Source organism: Gasterosteus aculeatus, chromosome 20, assembly GCF_964276395.1.
Source record: "Gasterosteus aculeatus chromosome 20, fGasAcu3.hap1.1, whole genome shotgun sequence".
Lineage (NCBI taxonomy): Eukaryota > Metazoa > Chordata > Actinopteri > Perciformes > Gasterosteidae > Gasterosteus > Gasterosteus aculeatus.
Genome location: NC_135707.1, coordinates 10,740,046 through 10,760,627, shown reverse-complemented (window position 1 = coordinate 10,760,627; position 20,582 = coordinate 10,740,046). Strand labels below are relative to the sequence as shown.

General features: G+C 44.8%; 1 protein-coding gene across 6 annotated transcripts in view; it reads right to left on the bottom strand.

Annotated features, from left to right (window-relative positions):
* Positions 1-240: 240 nt before the first annotated feature.
* fhod3b (formin homology 2 domain containing 3b) overlaps positions 241-20,582 on the bottom strand; it is a 67,991-nt gene continuing 47,649 nt past the window's right edge. Inside the window, exons 6-27 of one of the 6 annotated variants that reach the window (XM_040166432.2) lie at positions 17,328-17,422; positions 16,502-16,613; positions 15,598-15,692; positions 15,206-15,349; positions 14,830-15,077; positions 13,367-13,507; positions 12,045-12,107; positions 11,638-11,748; positions 11,406-11,540; positions 11,002-11,052; positions 10,728-10,918; positions 9,542-10,075; positions 8,523-9,457; positions 7,955-8,113; positions 7,044-7,226; positions 6,668-6,787; positions 5,735-5,896; positions 5,435-5,625; positions 5,112-5,304; positions 3,540-3,726; positions 2,786-2,947; positions 241-2,667 (exon numbers count right to left, since the gene is read on the bottom strand). In XM_040166432.2, the coding sequence (XP_040022366.2) occupies positions 2,585-2,667; positions 2,786-2,947; positions 3,540-3,726; positions 5,112-5,304; positions 5,435-5,625; positions 5,735-5,896; positions 6,668-6,787; positions 7,044-7,226; positions 7,955-8,113; positions 8,523-9,457; positions 9,542-10,075; positions 10,728-10,918; positions 11,002-11,052; positions 11,406-11,540; positions 11,638-11,748; positions 12,045-12,107; positions 13,367-13,507; positions 14,830-15,077; positions 15,206-15,349; positions 15,598-15,692; positions 16,502-16,613; positions 17,328-17,422 (4,295 nt within the window). In that variant the 3' untranslated portion in view covers positions 241-2,584. The remainder of the gene's footprint in view (positions 2,668-2,785; positions 2,948-3,539; positions 3,727-5,111; positions 5,305-5,434; positions 5,626-5,734; positions 5,897-6,667; positions 6,788-7,043; positions 7,227-7,954; positions 8,114-8,522; positions 9,458-9,541; positions 10,076-10,727; positions 10,919-11,001; positions 11,053-11,405; positions 11,541-11,637; positions 11,749-12,044; positions 12,108-13,366; positions 13,508-14,829; positions 15,078-15,205; positions 15,350-15,597; positions 15,693-16,501; positions 16,614-17,327; positions 17,423-20,582) is intronic. The other 5 variants (XM_040166428.2, XM_040166429.2, XM_040166430.2 and 2 more) reach the window with 5 other exon arrangements.

Genomic DNA, 20,582 nt, shown 5'->3' with positions numbered 1-20,582 from the left:
AGCAAATAATGCTCAAAAATGCGTTTGTTTATTGTTTGTGAAACCGTGTGTTGCATGATGACAAAATATCAACGAAATAATTTTTACAACTAATTATATTAACGTTTTTAAACGTATCCATACTGGCTTTTTAATAACTCATATGGTTTGGGCTTTTTCTTCCCCCCACATGTTACATTTGACACTTTGTTCTCTAAAACAACTCATTTCAAGATATAGTACAAAAATGTCAAAAACAGGTTTTAATGAGCCTTTTTATTGTATATATTTTTATTTTGCTGTGGGCATTATAGACACAATCGAAGCCTTGGTTGTAATGCACTTGTGTCAAGTTGCACAGTGACGTTATGGCGCAGGCAGCTAGTGTGTGATGGGCTGATGTTAAATTAGAAGAAGAAAAATGCTGAGTGCAATGCAATCAATGGCTTCTACCGAACGCCACAGGAGTAAAATGTGAATGTCATCATACGCGTCTCACCGTGTTTCTTTAACAGTCTGTAAAGTAAAACCCTGCAGCTCTGAGAACCTGACTGAACCTCCTTTTGTATCAAGCAGAGGTGACACATCATAAAACCTTTCATGACTTGTTTCGCTTAAATTATATTTAGAATAATACTGCTTTAGACTATAGCACACTATTCTACACACGGAGCAAAAAACAAACACATCGTAAAGACATTGTCATGACATGTACAACATTTTACAGTATTCTCCCTACATTACTTTACACATCTATTCTGTCCAACAGCACAATCTGAGAAGCACAATGAGCTCTTCCCCTATACCTTCAGTTATTTTAAAGTTGCATGCTACACAAAGTCTAAGGTGCTGAATAGTTTTCAGTTAATTGTTACAGAACAAAATAATGTACTGCTGGTGTGATCTTACGCAGCTTTATTGTAATGTTGCGCTAAATTCTTGTTTCTCTCGAAGGCCATCTTTCCATCAGAGTGGGGATTTGCTATAGAATAGATTTCTACCAAAATGATGATTAGCAGAGGCAAGGCCGTTCCAAATGAATAGCACAATGAGTTCATCAACAGTTGCAAAACAGACATGATCGGAAACATAAACTGTGGGCTCAGTCTTGTTCACCACGATTTAAATATACATGTTTTAAAACAGATGACCTTCTATTTGTCCATTTTACGTCATGTAACGCAGATTTTCTCATTGATAGATGGCCGATGAATCTCCACATCCTGTGAATAACAAACTCAGATCTCCAGTGATGCCAGTTAAACTACATGTTCATTTGGCCTGCTCTGTTTTTAACTCCGACATTTGACCGAGATGATCTCGACGAGAGTGGAATGATGTATTTCTATATTCTATAGTAAGGCAACACGATACAGCCTATGTGTATTACCAAGCCTAAATTGTCATAAATACTCTAGAGAAATCTCCATAACATATTATTCAATCCAAAACATAAAAAGAAAAAAACAAACATTGCCATGGCATGTTCTAAAAACACTGGTTAAAAATAAGCCACACCTCTTGAATGATGTACATGTATGATCCTCCCGCCCCTCACAGACTGCACATCTGTAGTAACATTTTCTTGATTATATGTCCCTGAAAACATCTTAATAAATAAATGTCTCTAAAAGGCACTGTGAGATGTGCAGCTCATAGTTTCTAGAAAATATGACTACTGATCTCTAAAGATTGCTCACTTGTAACGCTGTGCCTGGCTTCCTTTAAGTGGGAGAATAGGTAGCATGAGGACGCTTGTCTACATGTGTTGATGAGCATCAGCATGTGGGTGAGTGGTAGCACCAGTCTCCCACACAAAAACTGGCCCGTGGACTGTGGTCCTTAAAATGTGTCTCTTCTTATTGTGTCGACCAACTAGACAAAGCGTATGTTCATCTACCGTAGCTTGAACGTGTCCACTTTGGACATTACAAACTGTGCAACTATCGATCTGCTGGTTAAACTCTTGGGTGTATTTTCAGATGTGGTTCAGTGGTTCATCAGTTTCAAGGATTTCAAATTCCTTTTACACCATGCTTTCACATCCAGTGCAATTGTTCCCCTTGAGCACCTTCTTCAGCAAAATGGAAAGAAACACAAAGCTACCACAGTAGTAGATAACAGAACAGCCCCCTGCACAAAGCCATGTATTCAACAGACACAAGTTCTTTCTGTTTTCCGGAGAATGCAGTGTCTGTACCACACGTCTTGGCCTTTGGATTCAACCGAGGCCACTGACACGGAAACAAATGCACTGCCAACTGTTTTGATGCCCTCCACCTTGAAAAACACACATTTTTGCACGAGTGTTTGGACGCAATGTCACGTTCGAAGGATGATTGCGATTTAGCCTCGAGGGGGAACGTCATTAATGTTTATCCAGCAATAGCGCATGTTAGTGGTTTGAACGCACGTTCTGTTTCTGCTCTCTTCGGCTGTCCTGAACTAATCCTCGTATCCGCTCCCTCCAGGAAGCCCTTGTGAACCAAATGCCATGAAGAGGAGATGAACTCGTGGAGACAGCTGTGAGGGAACGGTAGTGTTTGGGAGTGGCCATTGGAGGGACAGTGAACGGGCTCCGAGACGTCCTGACGGTATGTCCAGTTCACATCTGCATCTCTGAACCACTGGATAAGCCGAGGGCATTTGCCTCCTCTGTTGTCAAACCGTTCTTCAGTGTCCTCCTCACTGTGCAGCCAGGGGGGGAAAGCGTATTAATACAGTGTTTGCAAAGGCCGATTATCACATTCATCTGTGCGTGCGATAATAAATGATGCCACTTGGCCCAACGGTTGACGTGGCTCACGTGATTTTCGGTTGGCTCGGGACCGTCTCCTCTCCCGAGGTTGCGTCCGCTGGCTGGGCCCCTGAGTGGCTGACCTTACAATCCTCTCCATGATCTCATCAGCCGTGTCATCCGTGCAGGTCACCGGGTCGTCACTGGCAGAACACCATGGGGTAACGTGCCCTGATGAATGATAATGAATGAGGAGACGACAGACACGTTGTGTAATAGAAACAGTTTTAAGAAAACATGACTGTCTGCTGCCTTTGCAGCGTTGTGTGAGGCTGAGACGGAGGCTAACAGCACCACGCTAACATCCCCAAAATGATGCTTGGACACACTAAACATTAGCGTGAAGTACGCTGACGTAATCCAGCACTACACGTAAAACAGAGTACAGCTGAGCAGGTCTTATAAACGTTGACCCAACGTGGTCTCCAGAGAATTTTGGCTAAAACCCATCACATGTCATTCCTCTTGAGTCATGTCCTCTGTTGTCCTTCCTCTCTGCCAGCAGAGACGTTTAAACTAAGCTGAACGGATAGAGTGGACCGCTTAGAGCCCAGCTACCAGCGTGGCTAAAAATACTTTGTCCCGCTGAAAGAACATGAAGGATTTAGAAAGGATTACTTCACTATTAACCAGAAGCACTTGTTTTCTTCTCTTGGATCAATCATAGCTACAAAAGAATGTAAAACAGCAGAGGACTGGATGGATGGTGATGATGTAATGGTACAAAGCGATGGAGGGGCTATCAAATATTGATGAGACTAACCTCTGGTGCTGCTGGCTCTGGTGCGTGTACGCAGGCCGGGCACCGTGGACACCACACTCTCTCCGCCCTGCAGGCTGCTCTTCAGCACGGCCTTCATGCTCTCGTGTTCAGCTGCATCTTCAGCGTACTTGATACCCTGAGACGCGATCTCACGGGACTCTGGTGGGGCACCGGCAAATTTACCACTCTGGAGGAGGGGGAGGCGAAGGACAGAGGATTACGATTTCTGACTAATTAAACGATTAATAAGGAGACGGTAAAATTTAGCTGGTCTCATTTTTTTTTTAAGTTCTGTAACACACACACACACACACAAAATCCACATGACTGATTATTTGAGCAATGCAGACATGCCAGGTTGCCTTTCAAGGTCCATTTATAATACTATCATGCCAGCATTGTCTTTTGTCTCTTCGTCAAAAACGTCGAGCTTCCCCATTCAGGACATCCGAACGTAGAGGCTGTCAGTCTCACCGATGACGCGTCGGTTCTTAATCCTCCAAGATTTATCCGTTATTGTACGGTTCATGAGAGCAGTCTATGCGTCTGGTTGAATGTTAGTCACAACAGAACGTTCACATGCAACGGTTCCTCCTGTACCTCACTATTATTGTCATCCTCACTCTACAGAGATAAAGGAAAGAGTTGTGTTGTAAATACAGATTCTCTTTGTGTCAAGTGAAAATGTTTCGTATACAAAGCAACAAATATTCAGGAAACATTTCTTACGTTTTATATGGAACAGATGAGCACTTGACTGAACATCTTTTTAAGTGAGTGATATTACACATTAATTGAAGTAGGGTGGTTTGACTACAGCTCCCTGTATGAACTGTATGAACTGTATGTATGTTTGCTCTATTCAAAGCAGACCTAACAGACAGTACAGATAAGTTCCACTTATTTGTTCAGTTCCCCGTTGCACAACATTAATCCGAGCCTTTCTTTTAGATGTCTAAAATACATTCTACCGCAACAACCCTCCATAGAAGCGTATTGCTTGCTTCCATGCTCGTACTCTACTCTCCTAGCCCGGCTATTTACCGTAAGTAATACACCAACTATAGATAAATACCTTATAGCATAAACTTCACATACTCAGCATCCATCTAAGGGGTTGGCCTGCTTATTTCTCCTTCAGGGACATCCGAAGGTTCGAATTTTCACACAGTGATCAAATTAGGGTCCTTTTGAAAGAGAAAGGGGCCCCAGCCGAGGCTTGCAGAGGAGTCCGCTCTGAGTGGCAGACTCCTCAGGGTTTAAGGGATTTTAATCATGCAGGGAGGTGTTTGCTCTGGCCTTTCCCAGTCTGCTGCAGCTACAGAATGGGATACACTGAAAACAACCCACTGATTGTTGTTACTGTAACCTATACATCTGATTACCAAGGAACTATGCTGATGTAATTGCAAATATACGGCTCGTCCCGCAGAAATACCTCGTTTGGTGCTTTAACCAGATTAAGGTTGTAACTAGTGTCCAAGGATTGCTCAAATTGTCTCATAGAATTGAGTACAAACTAAACAAAGATGAGGCTCAGGAAATGGAGGTAGTGCACGGAGGAGAACTTACATCTGTTATCATTTTCCCCCTGGTTTTATTCCTCTCTCGGTGGTTGGCCCTCTTCTGTTTCTGTTGTAGCACGCGCTCTCTCGTGGTGCGATACTCCAGGGCAAATTCACTCAGGATTTTGCTAAAGCGATGAATGCTGACTTCGCGTACCGCATATATCGGATGGCCCAGGAACAGCAGAAAGGCATGAAACCTGCAGATGTTAAGAGAAGCACGTGATTGTAAATGCCGCTAAAAGAGATGAAGGTATATAACATGTGGAGTTATAAAAAATGCAAGACATGCTTTATCTTCATCCAGCTGTGTTCTACACCTCAGCATACCTGTTGAGTATTCTCCGATGTACTATTTTGAGAATAATGATCCTCTCTGCACAATCTTTGAGGAAGTCTGACATTTTTTGTTTCAATGGTGGTTTCATCTCGTGTTTCGCAATGACCTTGAGATGATCCCATGATGCTTTGCACCTTCGCTCCATCTGTGCCAGATTGTCTTGAAGCTGGTCAAAGTCCACCTAGCAAATGTATCACAGACTTGTTGAGGATTGTCTCGCATTGGACGGGACATTTCACTCTGTGCTACTTGTAATATTTGGACAAATTGTTCAATGAGTTTATAACAACCTTGGTCAAGCGGGTGATAGCTCCTATTTCAGAGTAGAGATCAGTGCTGTCTGGAAACTTCTCCACCACAATGGAGCAGGCGTGGTGCAGCAGGGACTGCTTATGAACCGTGTCCTTCACCTCCGGGACTTTCTCCAAGTAATTCAGCTCAAAGCCTTTAGCCTGAAAATGCACGCAGAGACATAGCAACGTAGTCAGAATGTGGGACGGAGACAACTGTCTGAAATAAAAAAAATCCAGAGCCACCAGTCAAGGATCAAATTGCAGTGAATTTTCTTTTTGGCACGGGCAGGAAAAGGGGCTCAATGCGTCGAGCGTAGATTCATTACACGAGTGATTATGAAAAACCGCAATCTTTTTCAGAGACCCGACTGATTGTTATGCTCACCGCGGCGGATCCCAATTGGATCTGCCTTGTTCTGCTGCCAGTTTTAAATGGCTTACTGCAAAAAATAAATACAGCCATAATTTACTAGTTTTGATACCGATGACTTATGTTTCCCTGTTGCATTTCTGGCTCTCATATCCAATTCACATAGCAGAACAAAAAACAATGCACAAAACAGATAACGCTTCCAAGTGGAGAACGCTTACTGTCAGATCCCCCTCCTCCCCCCTCCTTTTACCCCCTTCCTGCCAAACAGGCAGAGCAAGGCTTGACAGGCTTTTTTAAATGAGGATAATGATAAGGATAATGTCTGGTGCACACAATCAAACAGTGCATTCACTATAACGTCGAGAGTCCACTGTTATCCAAATAAAATATGTGTGGGGGAGTTTGGGTGAGGAAGAGGGGTGCGGGGGGGGGGGTTTGGGGGGGCGTATGAGTTAAATGGGGGAAGTGGGTAAAAGAGTAAAGGACAGAAGGAGAGGAAATGTAAAAACAGGAACCTCTGAGCCACACACTGTACATGCTTTGAGGGCTATACTCACATTAGTGCCATTGAGGAAGTTGCCAATGGCCAACAACGTGGTCAAGATGTAGCGGAGAGTCTTGTTTTTCTCCAACTGGTCCATCCCCTCTTTGAGGTCCTGCAGAGGCTCTGCTACTTCCTAAAACAGCACCAAATGCAGTCTGGTCATTTGCCAGTTCCTGTTTCTGTCAACTCATTTAGATCTTTTTAATTCCGGATAACAATACAGAGTAAAATGTCTCTATATATATATTTATATATAGACACATATGACATACTACGCTAAGCTAAGGAGCTGCTGGCTGTAGCACCATAACTGTAATACCCAACACTCCCTACACACATGTTGGACTTGTGTAACGCCACGTGGTTAAAATGACAGCGATGTGTCTCACCTTTTCAATAAGCTCATAGTCCATCTTGAATGCCCAGAGCTGCAGGCGAGCGGACAGCTCTGTGATGGAGGAGAGGGTGAGGAGGAACTGTTCAGCGCTGCCCAGGGGCACGTCGGGGTTGACCAGCTGAGCCTCCTGGATCCTCTGCTTCTCTTCTTCTGTGGGGATCATTGTCAAGATTTTCTGGGAGAGTAAAGAAGAAACAAGAGAAGGGAATGTGAAAGGATCAAGGCTTATAGGATTATTATTTATCGAGTAAACTGTAAAAGTAGTACTTAGTGTTTCAGGGAGTTAATCAAAGTTCGGGATAGGATATGAATCGTTTCTGACATTTCTCACTCTGCAAGACGTTCCCCAATTTTCTCACAAACTTGTGTGACATCTGAACTTTTAACCTCATCTGGATCTCCAGAGACAAAAGGTGGGGAGGAGTACTCCTTTTTTTCTGAGAATGAACTCCTGGTGAAGCTCTGGAAACTAAAGGTTATATAACCCCAACGGGATGCATTATCAAACATTATCGGCTAAAAACGTTGTTGTTTGGTTGTTAAGATGCGACGTTATGCATACGGAGCTGATCTTTATCCCTGTGATTGATTACATGACATCATCTAGTTTCTCTTCATGCAAAATAAAAAAGAAGGTTAGCATTAAAAACACATTTTTCAAGGGAAAGAGACTGAAAATTCAAAAATTTACTCTCACCTACTTTAGCCAATTTCATATATGGTCATAATATGTCAACTTTCTGATGGATTGATTAAATCTCGTAAGTGGAAGTGTATCTTAGTGAGCTGCTTAGTAGATAACATTCACAAAGAAACGTTATCTTTTGGACTAAGTGAGCTTCAATGGTACATTTTTATAACATACAGCACAAATTCGGATACAGTATCTTTCATAATGCTTACCTCGATGCCCTCCTTGTTCAGTGCGTACTCATCAAAGTTAAGAATAGCCGTCTTAATGGTGCGAGGAGGAGGCAGCACGGTCAAGCCAATGTTTATGGCATTGCTGCGTTTCGAGTCCAGCACTATGATTTCTTGTCGTTTTCCGTCTACAGCTGCTTTCTGTTAGAGGGACAAATCAATCACTATATTAGATCATGTCTCTTGTGTATCGGAAGCACATCTTAATGGTTTAAAGATTTACTGCACTAAATATGTGTGAAATCACACCTGGTCCAGCAGCCTCTATCACAGCTATGACCGAGAGCACCATGGAGCCGATTAACCGAAACGTAGTTGCTACAGACTTTGATTAGGTATTTTGCCGGAATGATCCATGGACAGGGGGGTGAATAAAATAATGTAGAAATGAAACAACCATTTTAAAGTGTCATCCAGGTTAACAGTCGTTTGGCAAAATGTTTCACTCAAGTCACGAAATGACTTTCTTATGTGACGCTGGATAACAAGAGAACCTGAGTCATGGGAGAGAAACCAGCGGTACACAGACATCGATACAACACTCAGTTACCTTTGTGACAGGCAGCTCTTTGGATTTGGACTCAAACAGCTGCTCTAGCTTGGACGTGTCCACTTTAACCGGTTCCAGTTTGGACCAGAGAGACTCCTTACAGAATTTATGGCTCTTAGAGTGCCAGTCCACGGGACGCACTTCGTTCCAGAACAGTCGGATGGTCTTCTTTCTCTTTTGGAAGAGAGGAGTCGTCTCCCCCCGACTTAACTGAGGGGAGGGCGGAGGGACGGGGGCCATTAATGGGGGGCCTGGGGGCATCATTTTCCCAAGGATGGGAGGGGCAGGAGGAGGGCACCCAAACAGGGGCGGGGGTGGTGGCAGTGCAGAGTTACATGGCAGAGGTGGAGGTGGGGGTATGAGGTCACCCGACCCCAGCACACTGTCCATATCTAAAATGTCCATGTCGTCCTCATCCCTCAGGTCTGTGAAGTCCATCTCTTTGATCCTCAGCTCTCTGGGTTCGGCCATCAGCTGGTCCCAGATATAGTCGGACTCGTTCTTAGGGGGTGAGCTTGAGGAGGCGGCGATTGGTGACTTGTCAGCCTGCACCTGCTGCTGCTCTTTCGAGGCCTCGACCTCGGGAGGGGACGTTAGGCCTTTCACCAAATCCCCAAACCTCTCCGCCACTGCTCGTACGCTGCCCTGGTTGTCCAGATGTCCCACATCCATTTTTTTCACATTTTCGTCTCTGGCCTGTCTGTGGGCCTCCAGGGTGGAGATCCTGCTGGCCAAGCTGGCCACAGAGGAGTCACCGACCTCTGCATCCTTCTCACGCTTACAGTTTTCCTTCTCCGTCTCTGCCGCCTTCCCTTCGTCCTTGCCGGTTGTCGCCTGAGCATAGAGCATGTCCAGCATGAAGCGCTTGCTGTTAATTATTTTGTTGCACTGGTCGTTTACATCCGCTTCTTTGCCGCACTGCGTCCATTGGCCTGCTGATACGGAGAGAATGTTGAAATTGAAAAGCATACACACGGTTGATTATCAAAGCAAGTGAATACAATTCGCATTGCTCGCACCTGCATCGATGTCGTTGCTGAGTTTCTCCTCCCGCTCCTCCCTCTCCAGGGTGCTACTCGCGGAGGAGATGCTGGAAGCCGAGCAGTTGTCCTTTTCATTCACCTCCTCGTTCTGCCTCTCCTTCTCACTCAGCGGGACGCCGTCTTCGACGTCCCTGACCGCTGGCTGCTCCTTCTCAAACTCCTCTTGTAAGTCCACATTCGCCGCACGTGGCTCTCCAACTTCTGCTACTTCTGCTGCTCCGGTCTCCTCTACCTGCTCCTCCACTTCCACCTTGTCCAGTTGCTTTTTCTGTTCCTCAATCATCTCCTGCTCCGGCCTCTCTTCCTCCATGCCTGCATGTTCATCTGATGCTGGCTCTGCCACTGCATTCTGAGTCTCAGGAACATTTTCCGTCTCCGCGGGCGACTCTGTGTCCTGCTTGTCTGGTTCGGAGGGAGGTGGGGGGGAAGGTTCTGACACTGTCGAGTCCGGCGCCGGGCTTTTGGTTCTCGTCTGTGAGTCAAGGTTTGGCTCTAAAATATGTTTTGTTCCTTGGAAGAGAAATGGAAATTAAGTAGAAAATTGTGACTTGAAGTACTTCATTTATGTGAAAAAAAAAGTGTATAATTAAAACTGCTTTAAATTGCTTCCTGACATGTTCTTAATTGCAGACGGGTTAAATCATCAAATTTTCTTACCATAGCTCATGATCATACAACACAAGCATTCACACACACACACACACACGCACACACACACACACACACACACACACACACACACACACACACAAACATTGCGTAAATCCAATGCTTTGTCATTTTTGAGAAAAAAACTAGTTCAATTATTATTTTTCATAACCAAGTTGTTACCAAAGTATGTTTAAAAAAAATAACTGTCATTTAGTAAAATCCTTTGAGCTCCTTAATCAGCTTACAGTAATTAGACACAACCCTACATTTACACATACAACATAAAAAAATATCAATTTTTCTAAACCCACTATATCACATTTTGATACACTCAGATAAATCAAATAGTTAATCTCAACGATCCCTCTCAGCAGAAGTGCAGCCGAATGAATCAATCAATTACTATTACCATTGTTAATGTCAAACCGAGTGAACGTAACAGGTGCACTGAGGCCAGTAGAGTCTCTGCCAGCTACTAATGACGGATAAACGGTTGACAAGCAGCAGTTACCTAACGCCCGGTGCACAGTGGCATCTGTGTCTTCCTGTGAGGCGATGGCCGATGGTGCGGCGCAGCGCGGCGCAGAGCGGCTGGCGGGGTTGGGACTCAAACACAGCGTGATCTCTGTCCGTCCTCTCGCCGGCGCCCTGGGACGCTCCCGCTCAAACTCCTCGGCGGCCAACCTCTCCACAGCCTTGAACCTGCAGGGACGGAATTTGGCTTCTAGTAAGCGGGGCCCACTTACTGTGGGTGTAGACGGCGCTGGTCTGGTGTATGAACTCACCTTTCCTCTCTGGCGTGTCTCGCTTCGTCCCTCTTGTCAAGACGATCTCGACTGGTGGAAAAAGAGAAAGAAGTCAGAATTTGGGGCCTGTGTTCGCAGTCTGTATAATGTCACATTTGAAGTGCTTCACTGAAACTGTTATGTTGAGTGCATCATAGAAAGGTAAGATCAGAGATCAGAACATACAGCAGGTTCTTGATTTAGTATTTCTCACAATCATCATAAATAAAGACCGCTCGGCTTGTATATGACTCAAGTGTGTTTGAGAATATCACTCCAGAGTGAAGACGTGTTTCTAGAAAGCCAGTATTGATCGAAAACCTCTCTACAAGGTAAAGAAATAAGATATTTTCTCTGACATGTTTTCATGTACGATGTTTTCTGATTCGCTGGATGCGACTAACTTGAAGCGATTCCTCTCTTCTCTCTCGATTCTCTGCAGGCGCTCTTCTCTCTCCATCCGTCTCCTCTCTCTCTCCGCAGCCAGAGACTCCTGGTGCTGTCTGTACGATGACGTAAGCAAGCCTCCGAGGGCCGGCCTCCACCATTAACAGAAGAAAAGTTTAATACACCATAAAAGTTTGTTCAAATGGGACAAAATGTTCTAAATCAACTGTGAGAAGTTGAGATGCTAACCGGTCACCCGCATGGGACTCTGGTGTGGAGGTTGTTGTGGTGGTGAAGCGATGAATCGGGGATGTGGGAGCCTTGTGCCTGCCAGGGTACGGACTGCCATTGCCATTGATTCTGTTAAAAGGGGGGGAGATAAATGCTTTGTTATCTCCTAAAACCTCTTTTCTACTGAAAGACAGAGAAGAACGATGGACAACACAGATATGACTGTGTGAAGTGTGTTCAGCTCTTCTCCCTCTGGTCTTAGAAAAGTTGGACAACATGCCACTGTTCAACTACAACCCTTTCAGGCAGTTTGAATTATGTGCACATCTCCCTGTTATTAATAGAAATCACAAAACCTCAGAGCTCTGATACATCTGGTCCATATACACTGTTGTTAGTTTTGACCCTTTGACACCTGATCTTACCTTTCGGCCCAGCAGGGCTTTCTAGCTGTGTAAGATGTAGGAGAGTTGTTTATATCTGTCAGACTGAAGATGGAAGTGGGGAAAAAAAGAGGGTAACAAGCAGATCAGATACTCCAAAGATCAAATAATGATTGATTGTTAGTCATTCAAACAGGAAAACAAGACAGTAGTCAAAGGTTGGAGGGCTGCAAGACCACAACACATCAGACAATATCTTTGTATGTCTCTCTTATTCAGCATGCTATTTAGAAGGTAATAATACTGAAGAAAAAGTCAAAAGAATACAACGACTGTACTGACTATCGCGTTCCTATTGCTGCAGACCTCTATGGAAACATGAACAATTAAGAGAAACGTGTCATGAAACGGAATTCCTTAAAGCTTTGAATTAATGTATCGACCTGTCTTGGATTAACTGTGGTGCAAAGCCACAATGGAAGACAGATGACTAGAAAATATCAGCAAAATGATTCTTTCCAGCAACTAAAAAAGGAAGTAATATTGATACAGTCTGTCTTTGGAGATGGCAGATCATGCAACTATCTAGAAAAACATTTTAAAGGATGAACGAGGAGGCGAGGAACTAAGTCACAAACACAAAAACCTGATTGGGTGCCGTATAGAAGAACTTATTTTTATTTTTATTTTTTTACATTTTAGCATTACTTGACCTGCTCTTACGCTTGTGATGCTTGCAGGTGTCTTTAATGAGTGTACAGTGAGCTGCACGGACGCCAGTGATGGCGGTGGGGGGGTCGTGGTACCTCATCTGGTCTAACACAATTAGATGAACTGCCCTCCGCCTTCTACCTGCAGTGCCTTTCTCTGGCCGGGCCCCTCTCACTCTCCTCGGCCCCCGACAGACACCTGGCTCCGGTTGAAGTCAGGGGACGGAGGGAGAGGTGGCGGGTTAGGGGGAGGTAATCGGGGTGAGGCTGACGTAGTCTGACAATAACGACACGCTGAGCCTGGCACTTTGCTCGGGGCAACGCGGACGACGCGGTCAGGTGGCCGGCGAGGACCCCACCGAGGACCCCACCGAGGACCCCACCGAGGACCCGAGGTCCTCTTAGGCGCAGTGGTCACAGGATACGTCTTTCCAGTGCTGACATATTCTGTCTGCCGCGGCTGGTCACTGGCTTCGGTGTGGGTGTTGCCCGTACACGTCAAGCTCAAACACCCGTTAGGAGTGTCTACTACAGCCGGAGCCCCACTGGGATGACAAAATACAACAGAGTACGCGGCCACATGGGAGATAAACTAGGGGGGAACTGTAAGAGGGCAAAGGACAAGGACGCTTGGAACCAGTTGGCCTAAAATACCTGTGAGTGCCCCGTCTAGAGGACTCAGTGACTGGATGACTTTCATAATCTGCCTCGTCCTCCTCCTCCTCCTCCTCATTCTCTCCCTCCTCCTCCTCCTCCTCCTCCACTCCTTCCTCCTCTTCCTCTTCGTCCTCATCTCTGTGATGAGGGCAGGGGTTAAGGGTTGAAAAGAGGGAGGATGTAGGCAGGCAAGACAAAAGACAAAGTGGACAGAGACAATGAAAACACACAGCGGAGGGAAGCCGCGGCAACACACAGAAATGACACCGAAACCATTAGAAGTGTAACAAGAGAGACAAACATTCAAAGACGAGCATAAGGGTTAGTAGCTTTTGACAGTCAGAAACGTATTAGAAATGGATATTTAATGAGAGTTACGACGTTTTGAGTGTCATTAGCTGACTTATTTCTTATTTACCAGCTTAGGTCATGTGACTGCTACTCACAATAATGAAAAACATGAAATATAATAACAAGTGTTGGGGATCTTATATGAATAAGATATGTTGTTTGCTTGAGCAGATAGTCTGGGATACTTTGAAAATTCACAAGTCTGTGGCCACTTTGCTTCTGGATCGGTCTCAGATGTCTGGGTTTCATTAACAATATGGGAAATGGGTATCTTCAAAGGCTACTTGGATTTCCTGTGGCGGACTGGAAGAAGCTAGTCCACTGCGACGGTATCATATGACCTGCTGGACTGAATTTAAGTGTACCTGAAGCCTGAGTGCAACCGCAAATATTAGGGCACACGCTACGCGACAAACAATTCTTTGTTTAGAATACAAGCCTAATAAAAAGTGGAATAAAAGGATGACATAACTTCCATGGACACCGTCCAACTACGTTTTTCTGTTGTTTTGCTGGCAATATTCCAAGCTACTGCATATTTAAACAAGGTTGCAATTTGCTTGGTGCCCGAATCACCAGTTGTGGTTTCCCTGAGTTTGTGTAGTCCCAAAGGTTTGCTGTATAAAAAACAGATGGCGCGTGGAGTTTGAGTTAAATGCACTCTGCCCTAAAGGATGCATGACTTGAGAAAGAGAGAGCGGATAGCTCATATCACGTATTTAAAGAAGCTTCCCACTTCCATGTGAGGAAGAGGAATGTCTCCACAGAGGGGAAATCAATTCAAATGTCACTCAGCAGCAACTATCTCCTCTCTGCCGTTCTTCTTGTTGAGCTATTATATAATCAAATTCTCTGGTTCTGGACAGTGTAGACGCGTCTCTCCAGGGTTGAACTATGAAACAAGACTTTTATACTACCCGTTTTGTGTCAAAAGGAGTAAAGACCAATGGATGAGGAATAATCTGTGATTCCATTTCAGTTGAAGGCGCCTCTCAGGGCTTAAAATATACAATATCAAAACAAACCCCGCCGGCTAAACACCTATTGGATGCAAGGATTTCTTTCTTTTTTTTGAAATCTCATCCACTTCTCCATTCCACCGTCCTCACCTCTCGCTAATGTCTTCAACACGTCGACCACCGAAGGGCAGGAAGCTGCTTGCGTGAGAGTGAGGGCTGCAGGGGGATGCTGGGGCGGAGGTGTGGCCCCTGCTATTCTGCAGTGAGTGTCTCCGGCTGCGTCTCCTCTCCAGGCCTCGCCTCTCGTTTGCGGCGCCCACGCTGGCCCGTCTGCGGTCCTTGCGGACGCTGGGGGGCAACTGGGTTTCATCGTCTCCGTCCTCGTGTCGGAGAGTCAGCTGGATAAAGGGGGGCGTCACAGAGAACACTTTGTTGCCGGGTGCCGGGTGCCGCGTGCGTTTTTGAGAAGTCATGTGACTCCAGCCGGCCGCGGTGAGATGACGCGGCAGACGTTTGCTTTTCTCACCTCGTAGATGTTGAACTGTTCTACGAGGTCGAGGTCGGTGCCTTTTCTGCTCAGATGTCTCTGGGCCATGACCTCGATGCCCTGCTCCTCAAGACAGTCGACCATGTCGTAGTACGAGTCCTGTTCTGGGAGGCCTGCCAGAGTCTGAAATGCAATCGTATTAAAAAAACAACACATTAAGAGTTCTAACCCGTCCCTGCAATATGCATTAGATCAAGTTTTTCCATGCACTTTGAAAAAACAAGACACATTCTCACTGTGGATTAAATGAACACGTAGTTGCTGCTGCAAGGACTACTTTGTAAAGGGGGAGCAAAAAGGAGTGAGGTCAGATCCTACTTAAGTCCTTCCGAAAGCTGGTAAAAGAGAGAAGGTGTTTTTCTTCCACTGACCTTATTGATGAGTGTCATTGCATACACCAGCAGCTCTGTATCCACTCCGTCCTTCTCATCGAGGATCTCCATGATGTTTGACCACAGCTTGGTTTCTGCAGCAGCAAAAGGCCCGCAACACATTGTATATCAAAAGACAAACTCTACCAGTTAAAAGTCTAATTAAATCCATTTGCTGTTCTTAGGGCGTAGAAAACAAACAAAAAACAAATAGCTTTGTCATCTCACGGCTCCTGTGAGAGAAATGCTGCCACTGCAGTTGAGAATCAGAATCAGAATTGGCAGATCCCTGGAGCAGCCATGTGCCTCAGACTAAAGTGTCAGGTCCAACCCCTCTCATCAGGAGTCTGGAGGTCGGGTTCAGTCTTCTTATGCAACAGCAGAAGTGAGGGGATACGGGAGCTGAGACAGAGGGATACCCGACCCCCCCCCTGCATGGCTGACGCTCAATGCAACAGCATGATGCGGAGGTAACTGAACCCTGCTGCGGACAGGAGTTGGGGCCTATTCAATAAGCCTCGTTCCATGCGTAGCTCGGAAGCTGCACAGGACACATCTGATCTAACTGCTGTGTAACAGGAGACTGTGATCTGCTGAGCAGCACCACAGCCAACACCATGGAGGACTCAGTTAGAAAAAACTGAAGGAGAAATCTATCCTAGAAGGGAATTTACAGTATTTACAGTATTACTTTAATATTTGATGGCTGGCTTCACTTGATAAATTATATTCTGAAAGGTATTTTAGAGGTATGGAAACAATCCCTCATGAGCTGAAAAAAACAAACATTGAGGTAAAACTAATTTAGTTTAATGCCTCAAGCGATCAATCAACAGAGTCTGCTAAGCTCTCGATGCCCTGGCTGTTCCTTCGGTTTGCAGGTACACACTTTAACTATGCTCACCTCTTTTGGCATCCACAAAGTTCACAGCCTTTATGAGCAGGGCTGCGTTTGACTCGGTGTACTCCACAAACACCAGCAGCAGCTTTAGCGCAGTCTTCACCACCAGACGGAACTACACACAGAGAGAAATACAGTCGACACAGAAAGAAAAAATGTGCCACCAGCCCCTGAATCCAAGCACGTAACACACAATGCACTCAATTTCAACTGTAAATGTAATGGTTTTTCTCAAATAAATGAACAGCTCAAAATAGATGATGAGCCAGGCCTTTTACCTCCAACTACTACTGATCTCCTATTGTGCTTCCAGTCTGGGACCACTTGAAAGTTTTATAGGAACTTGCAACAATCCGAATAAAAATAAGACGGGGTTCTAACAAACTGAAGAAGAATCTTAAATTACTAATGCAGTTGAATAACACTTTGAATGAACACAACAAATAAGGAGAGATAAAACAATTGGATGTCAGTGATGAGAAAACCAGTGTTATTCGTTAGTTTGATGCGTCTGAAAAGCGGACACATCAGCATTAACACTGGACAAGCGACAATCCAATCATAATGTCCCACATGACCACTCATAGTGGGGAGTTGCAATACACAATTATTGAACAAAAAGGGGTTTTGATGTTTTTAAATAATAAAAAGGTGAATGCAAAATACTATTTCAACATTTACACAAAAGGGAAAAGAGAGTGAAGTGTTTTTCTATTCGGCTGCACATTACAAACTCTGGCCACTAGAAGGCGATGTGAGGAGTATGTGATTACTTCAAAGTTGTCAGTGCACAGACAAGTCTACTGTGTTGAATGTTCATGATCTTTACCTTGGATCCAACCAGCGTGTAAAGCCACTGGACCGCCTCATTGTCAGATATGAGGCCGTTCATCCCGTCCACATACAGCATGATCTGACCCAGAGCTGGAAAGAGAGAAGGACGGAGACAGAGATGAGGTTTAGTTCATCATCTGCCATTATAAACTAGTGTATGGACAATTATGTAGATTTTTCAAAGAATGTTCATATGCACATATGAACAACGACACAGGTGGCAACAATATATGCCTTGTCAGTGAAAAGGGTGAACAATATTCCTCCGGCAATCAAAGTTAAAGCGATTGCAGCAGAGAAACCTTTTAGTGCCTCACTGGATGCGCACATGACTTCCATCTGTAACAGGATACATAAGTAAGAACAAAATAAGAGCCAGGGGATCTGCATGGTGGGGCAGTACAAGTGTAGGGCTTCTGTTAAAGAAGGAGATCTGGGGGAGGGAGACAAACATTGCTGGAAAGAACTGCAACAGAGAAAAAGCTCATTTTATATATGTAGTTTCTTTTTTTAACAGTATCTCCCGCAGGGAGTTAATTCATTCACACAGAAGACCTCAGCAACAGGATCCGCTCAGCTTGAAGCCACTGCAACTTTAGGTGATACATTAGCTGACACGTGGGATAAAAAGATTAGTTGTATAAACACGTTAAGACATAGAAAGTGGAACATTTTTTAAAGGCCTGGTTGACTATTTCTTGGCAGAAGCTTAATAGCCTTGGTGGTGGTGGGGGGGGGGGGGGGGGGGGGGGGTAATACCTAATATCCCTTCCCTTTGGAAGAAAATGTGATTCTCCCCTTTTCTAATGTGACAAAGGATGATGAGCTTGTAGTGATGGAATGCACAACTATGTGAGACTCAACAGGAGACTCATTAATGGGCGATGGAGCTACCACAAAGGGTATTTTGAACAGTGGAAAATAACATAAAAACCTCAACTTTGACCAACAACTTGATAAAACACTTAAGCAGACTTGTCGAGGGGCTCTCAGACTGAAGGCCGTGTAATCTCCTCCTGTCCTGTTTCATCAGACATGTTATGAGGAGATTCTGTCAAACACTGTTCCTCTCCTCTGCCCAAAAACATGAATAATCTGCAGATAAGCCAAAATTCCCAGGTGCAGCTGCTGTGTGTGCGCGGTGTGTGAGGGTGTGTGGGTGGACGCATGAGTGCATGAGCCTCTGTCTGCGTGTGTGTGTGTGTGTGTGTGTGTGTGTGTGTGTGTGTGTGTGCGTGCATGCTGACGGCCCTCTACTGCAGCAGCAGCAGCAGGGGCCGTTCATCTTTTATCAATCAGGGTTAATTACACACAACACGTCAGCCCAGAGCCCCCCTAACAGCCCTGGGAGCCGTGCGTCCCCGGCAGTCAGCGGCTGGGACATCGTGGCGAACCCGAAGCCGACCGCATCAGAGTGTGTTTATGAAAACACGACTGACCCCCTCAGTCAGCACGGGCCGGTGTCGCCCCGTCCCGCGGCTTCCCCCTCTTTGCATGAGATCACCGCTGAGGGACGAGCGACAGGAGTCATGACAGGACCTACAGCTGGTCTATTGAGCCCAAAACCGATCCCTGTGGTTTTACCCAGAAAAATGATCGAAATACCGTGTAAAAAAAGAGTGGCCGAACTAACGATTTACAGTAACACGCAAACGGCAGTGAGCTTTGCTGAAGGGGAAGTTTCTTTTGAAAATAGTAGTCACAGTATGACCCGAAGTATCATCGCTAGTCTGACTTTTATCTTTGGTGTGCACCTGTGGACAGTATCTGCTATGCGTTTGAGGAATGTCCCGTTGAAAATGCGGGTGAGAAAAGATAGCTTGTCGTAATGAGGCTTTTTAAAGTGTCATTACGCAACGCCAATGTTCAGCCGCTGACAGATAAGACGTCGCTGATTGTTCCCTAAAGTCAACCTCAAAATGCAATAAGTTTTAGACCATTCTGACATGCTATCATGAAATGTTAGATGTCATTAAAAGTTTATTTTTATTTTTAACTAGTATGCAGCCAAGTGAAATAAAATCTCTACATCACATTTTCATCAGCTGAGATGCAGAAAGAATATGATTTTCAAACACTTCACAAAATCCTTAACCTTTTTGTCAAATTCATTAAAACTGCTTCTCCTTGGAATTATTAAATGCCGTCATCAAAAGCTGTCATTTATGTAGAATTTAACTTCCATAAATCCCTGCAGCTAACCTGTGAACAGTTAAACTACACCGTAACTGTCTGAAAGAAAAACTTTAATATGAGAAAAAGGAAAACGTAATGTCTGGTCGGAAAATGTTTAAAGGAAGGATTTAATTACTCTCAAAGCAATTGCCTTTTGTGAACTTCAAACCCAACTGATTCTCACACACTTGTGACTAAATTAGTCGTGAAACTGCTCAGGAAAGTGGAAAGTTACCTGTGTGTTGCAGTTCAGGCTTTGAAAGTAAGATTAAAATCTTTATACTATGGTCTACTTTCCCAGCCTTGTACCTTTCTGAAAAGCAGATTCTGGGTCCAGAACCTGGGATTTGTTTTTAAACTCTAAAACATACAGTCATCAATAACTTTGGAACTGGTTTAATAAGAAGAGCATGTGAGCGCTGAGTCTTCACAGGACAGCGTCAACTTCAAGCACTGATCTGGGGCCAAAAAATGTGGGCCTCCATTGGAGCAATCATGAGCAGCTCTATAATACCTCACACAAAGTACAACAATAACATCACTAAGTCGCTTTGCATGTATGTCACGTGAGGAGATGTTGGCAGACATCGAGCTGCCTTCAAAGCTCAGTGATTAGAATTTAAATGTTAGCCATTATGGGCAAGGACAGCCAAGGAAAAAAAGACTTCGCTAAAAAGAAACTTGGAAGTGTTCAATGAGCAGTCTGGCACTCTCACGTCTCTTTCAAAACGTAACATATGTTAGAAGAAAAGAGAACGCTTGAATGATAGCAAGCTGCAGAAGGGAACCGGTGACACGCCGTGAGGAAGAGGCAGACCCTGTTCCTGCGTCTGAACCAGCATTTCTGTGAGGAGTAAAAACAAATTCGACTGAGGTCGAGTGGAAGTGTTTCTTCAGGGCCTCTCCCTCCATAAACCACAGCAATTATCTCCCACAACCCCAAGAATGTGCAGGAAGGGCTGCTCCCTGACCACTGCCGAGGTGAGAAGCACTCTGAGGTCTGGGTGGCAGCACCGAAAACGAGCCCGCTTTGGGAAGGAAAAAAAAAGTAAGCGCTTATCTATGAGGTTGCAAG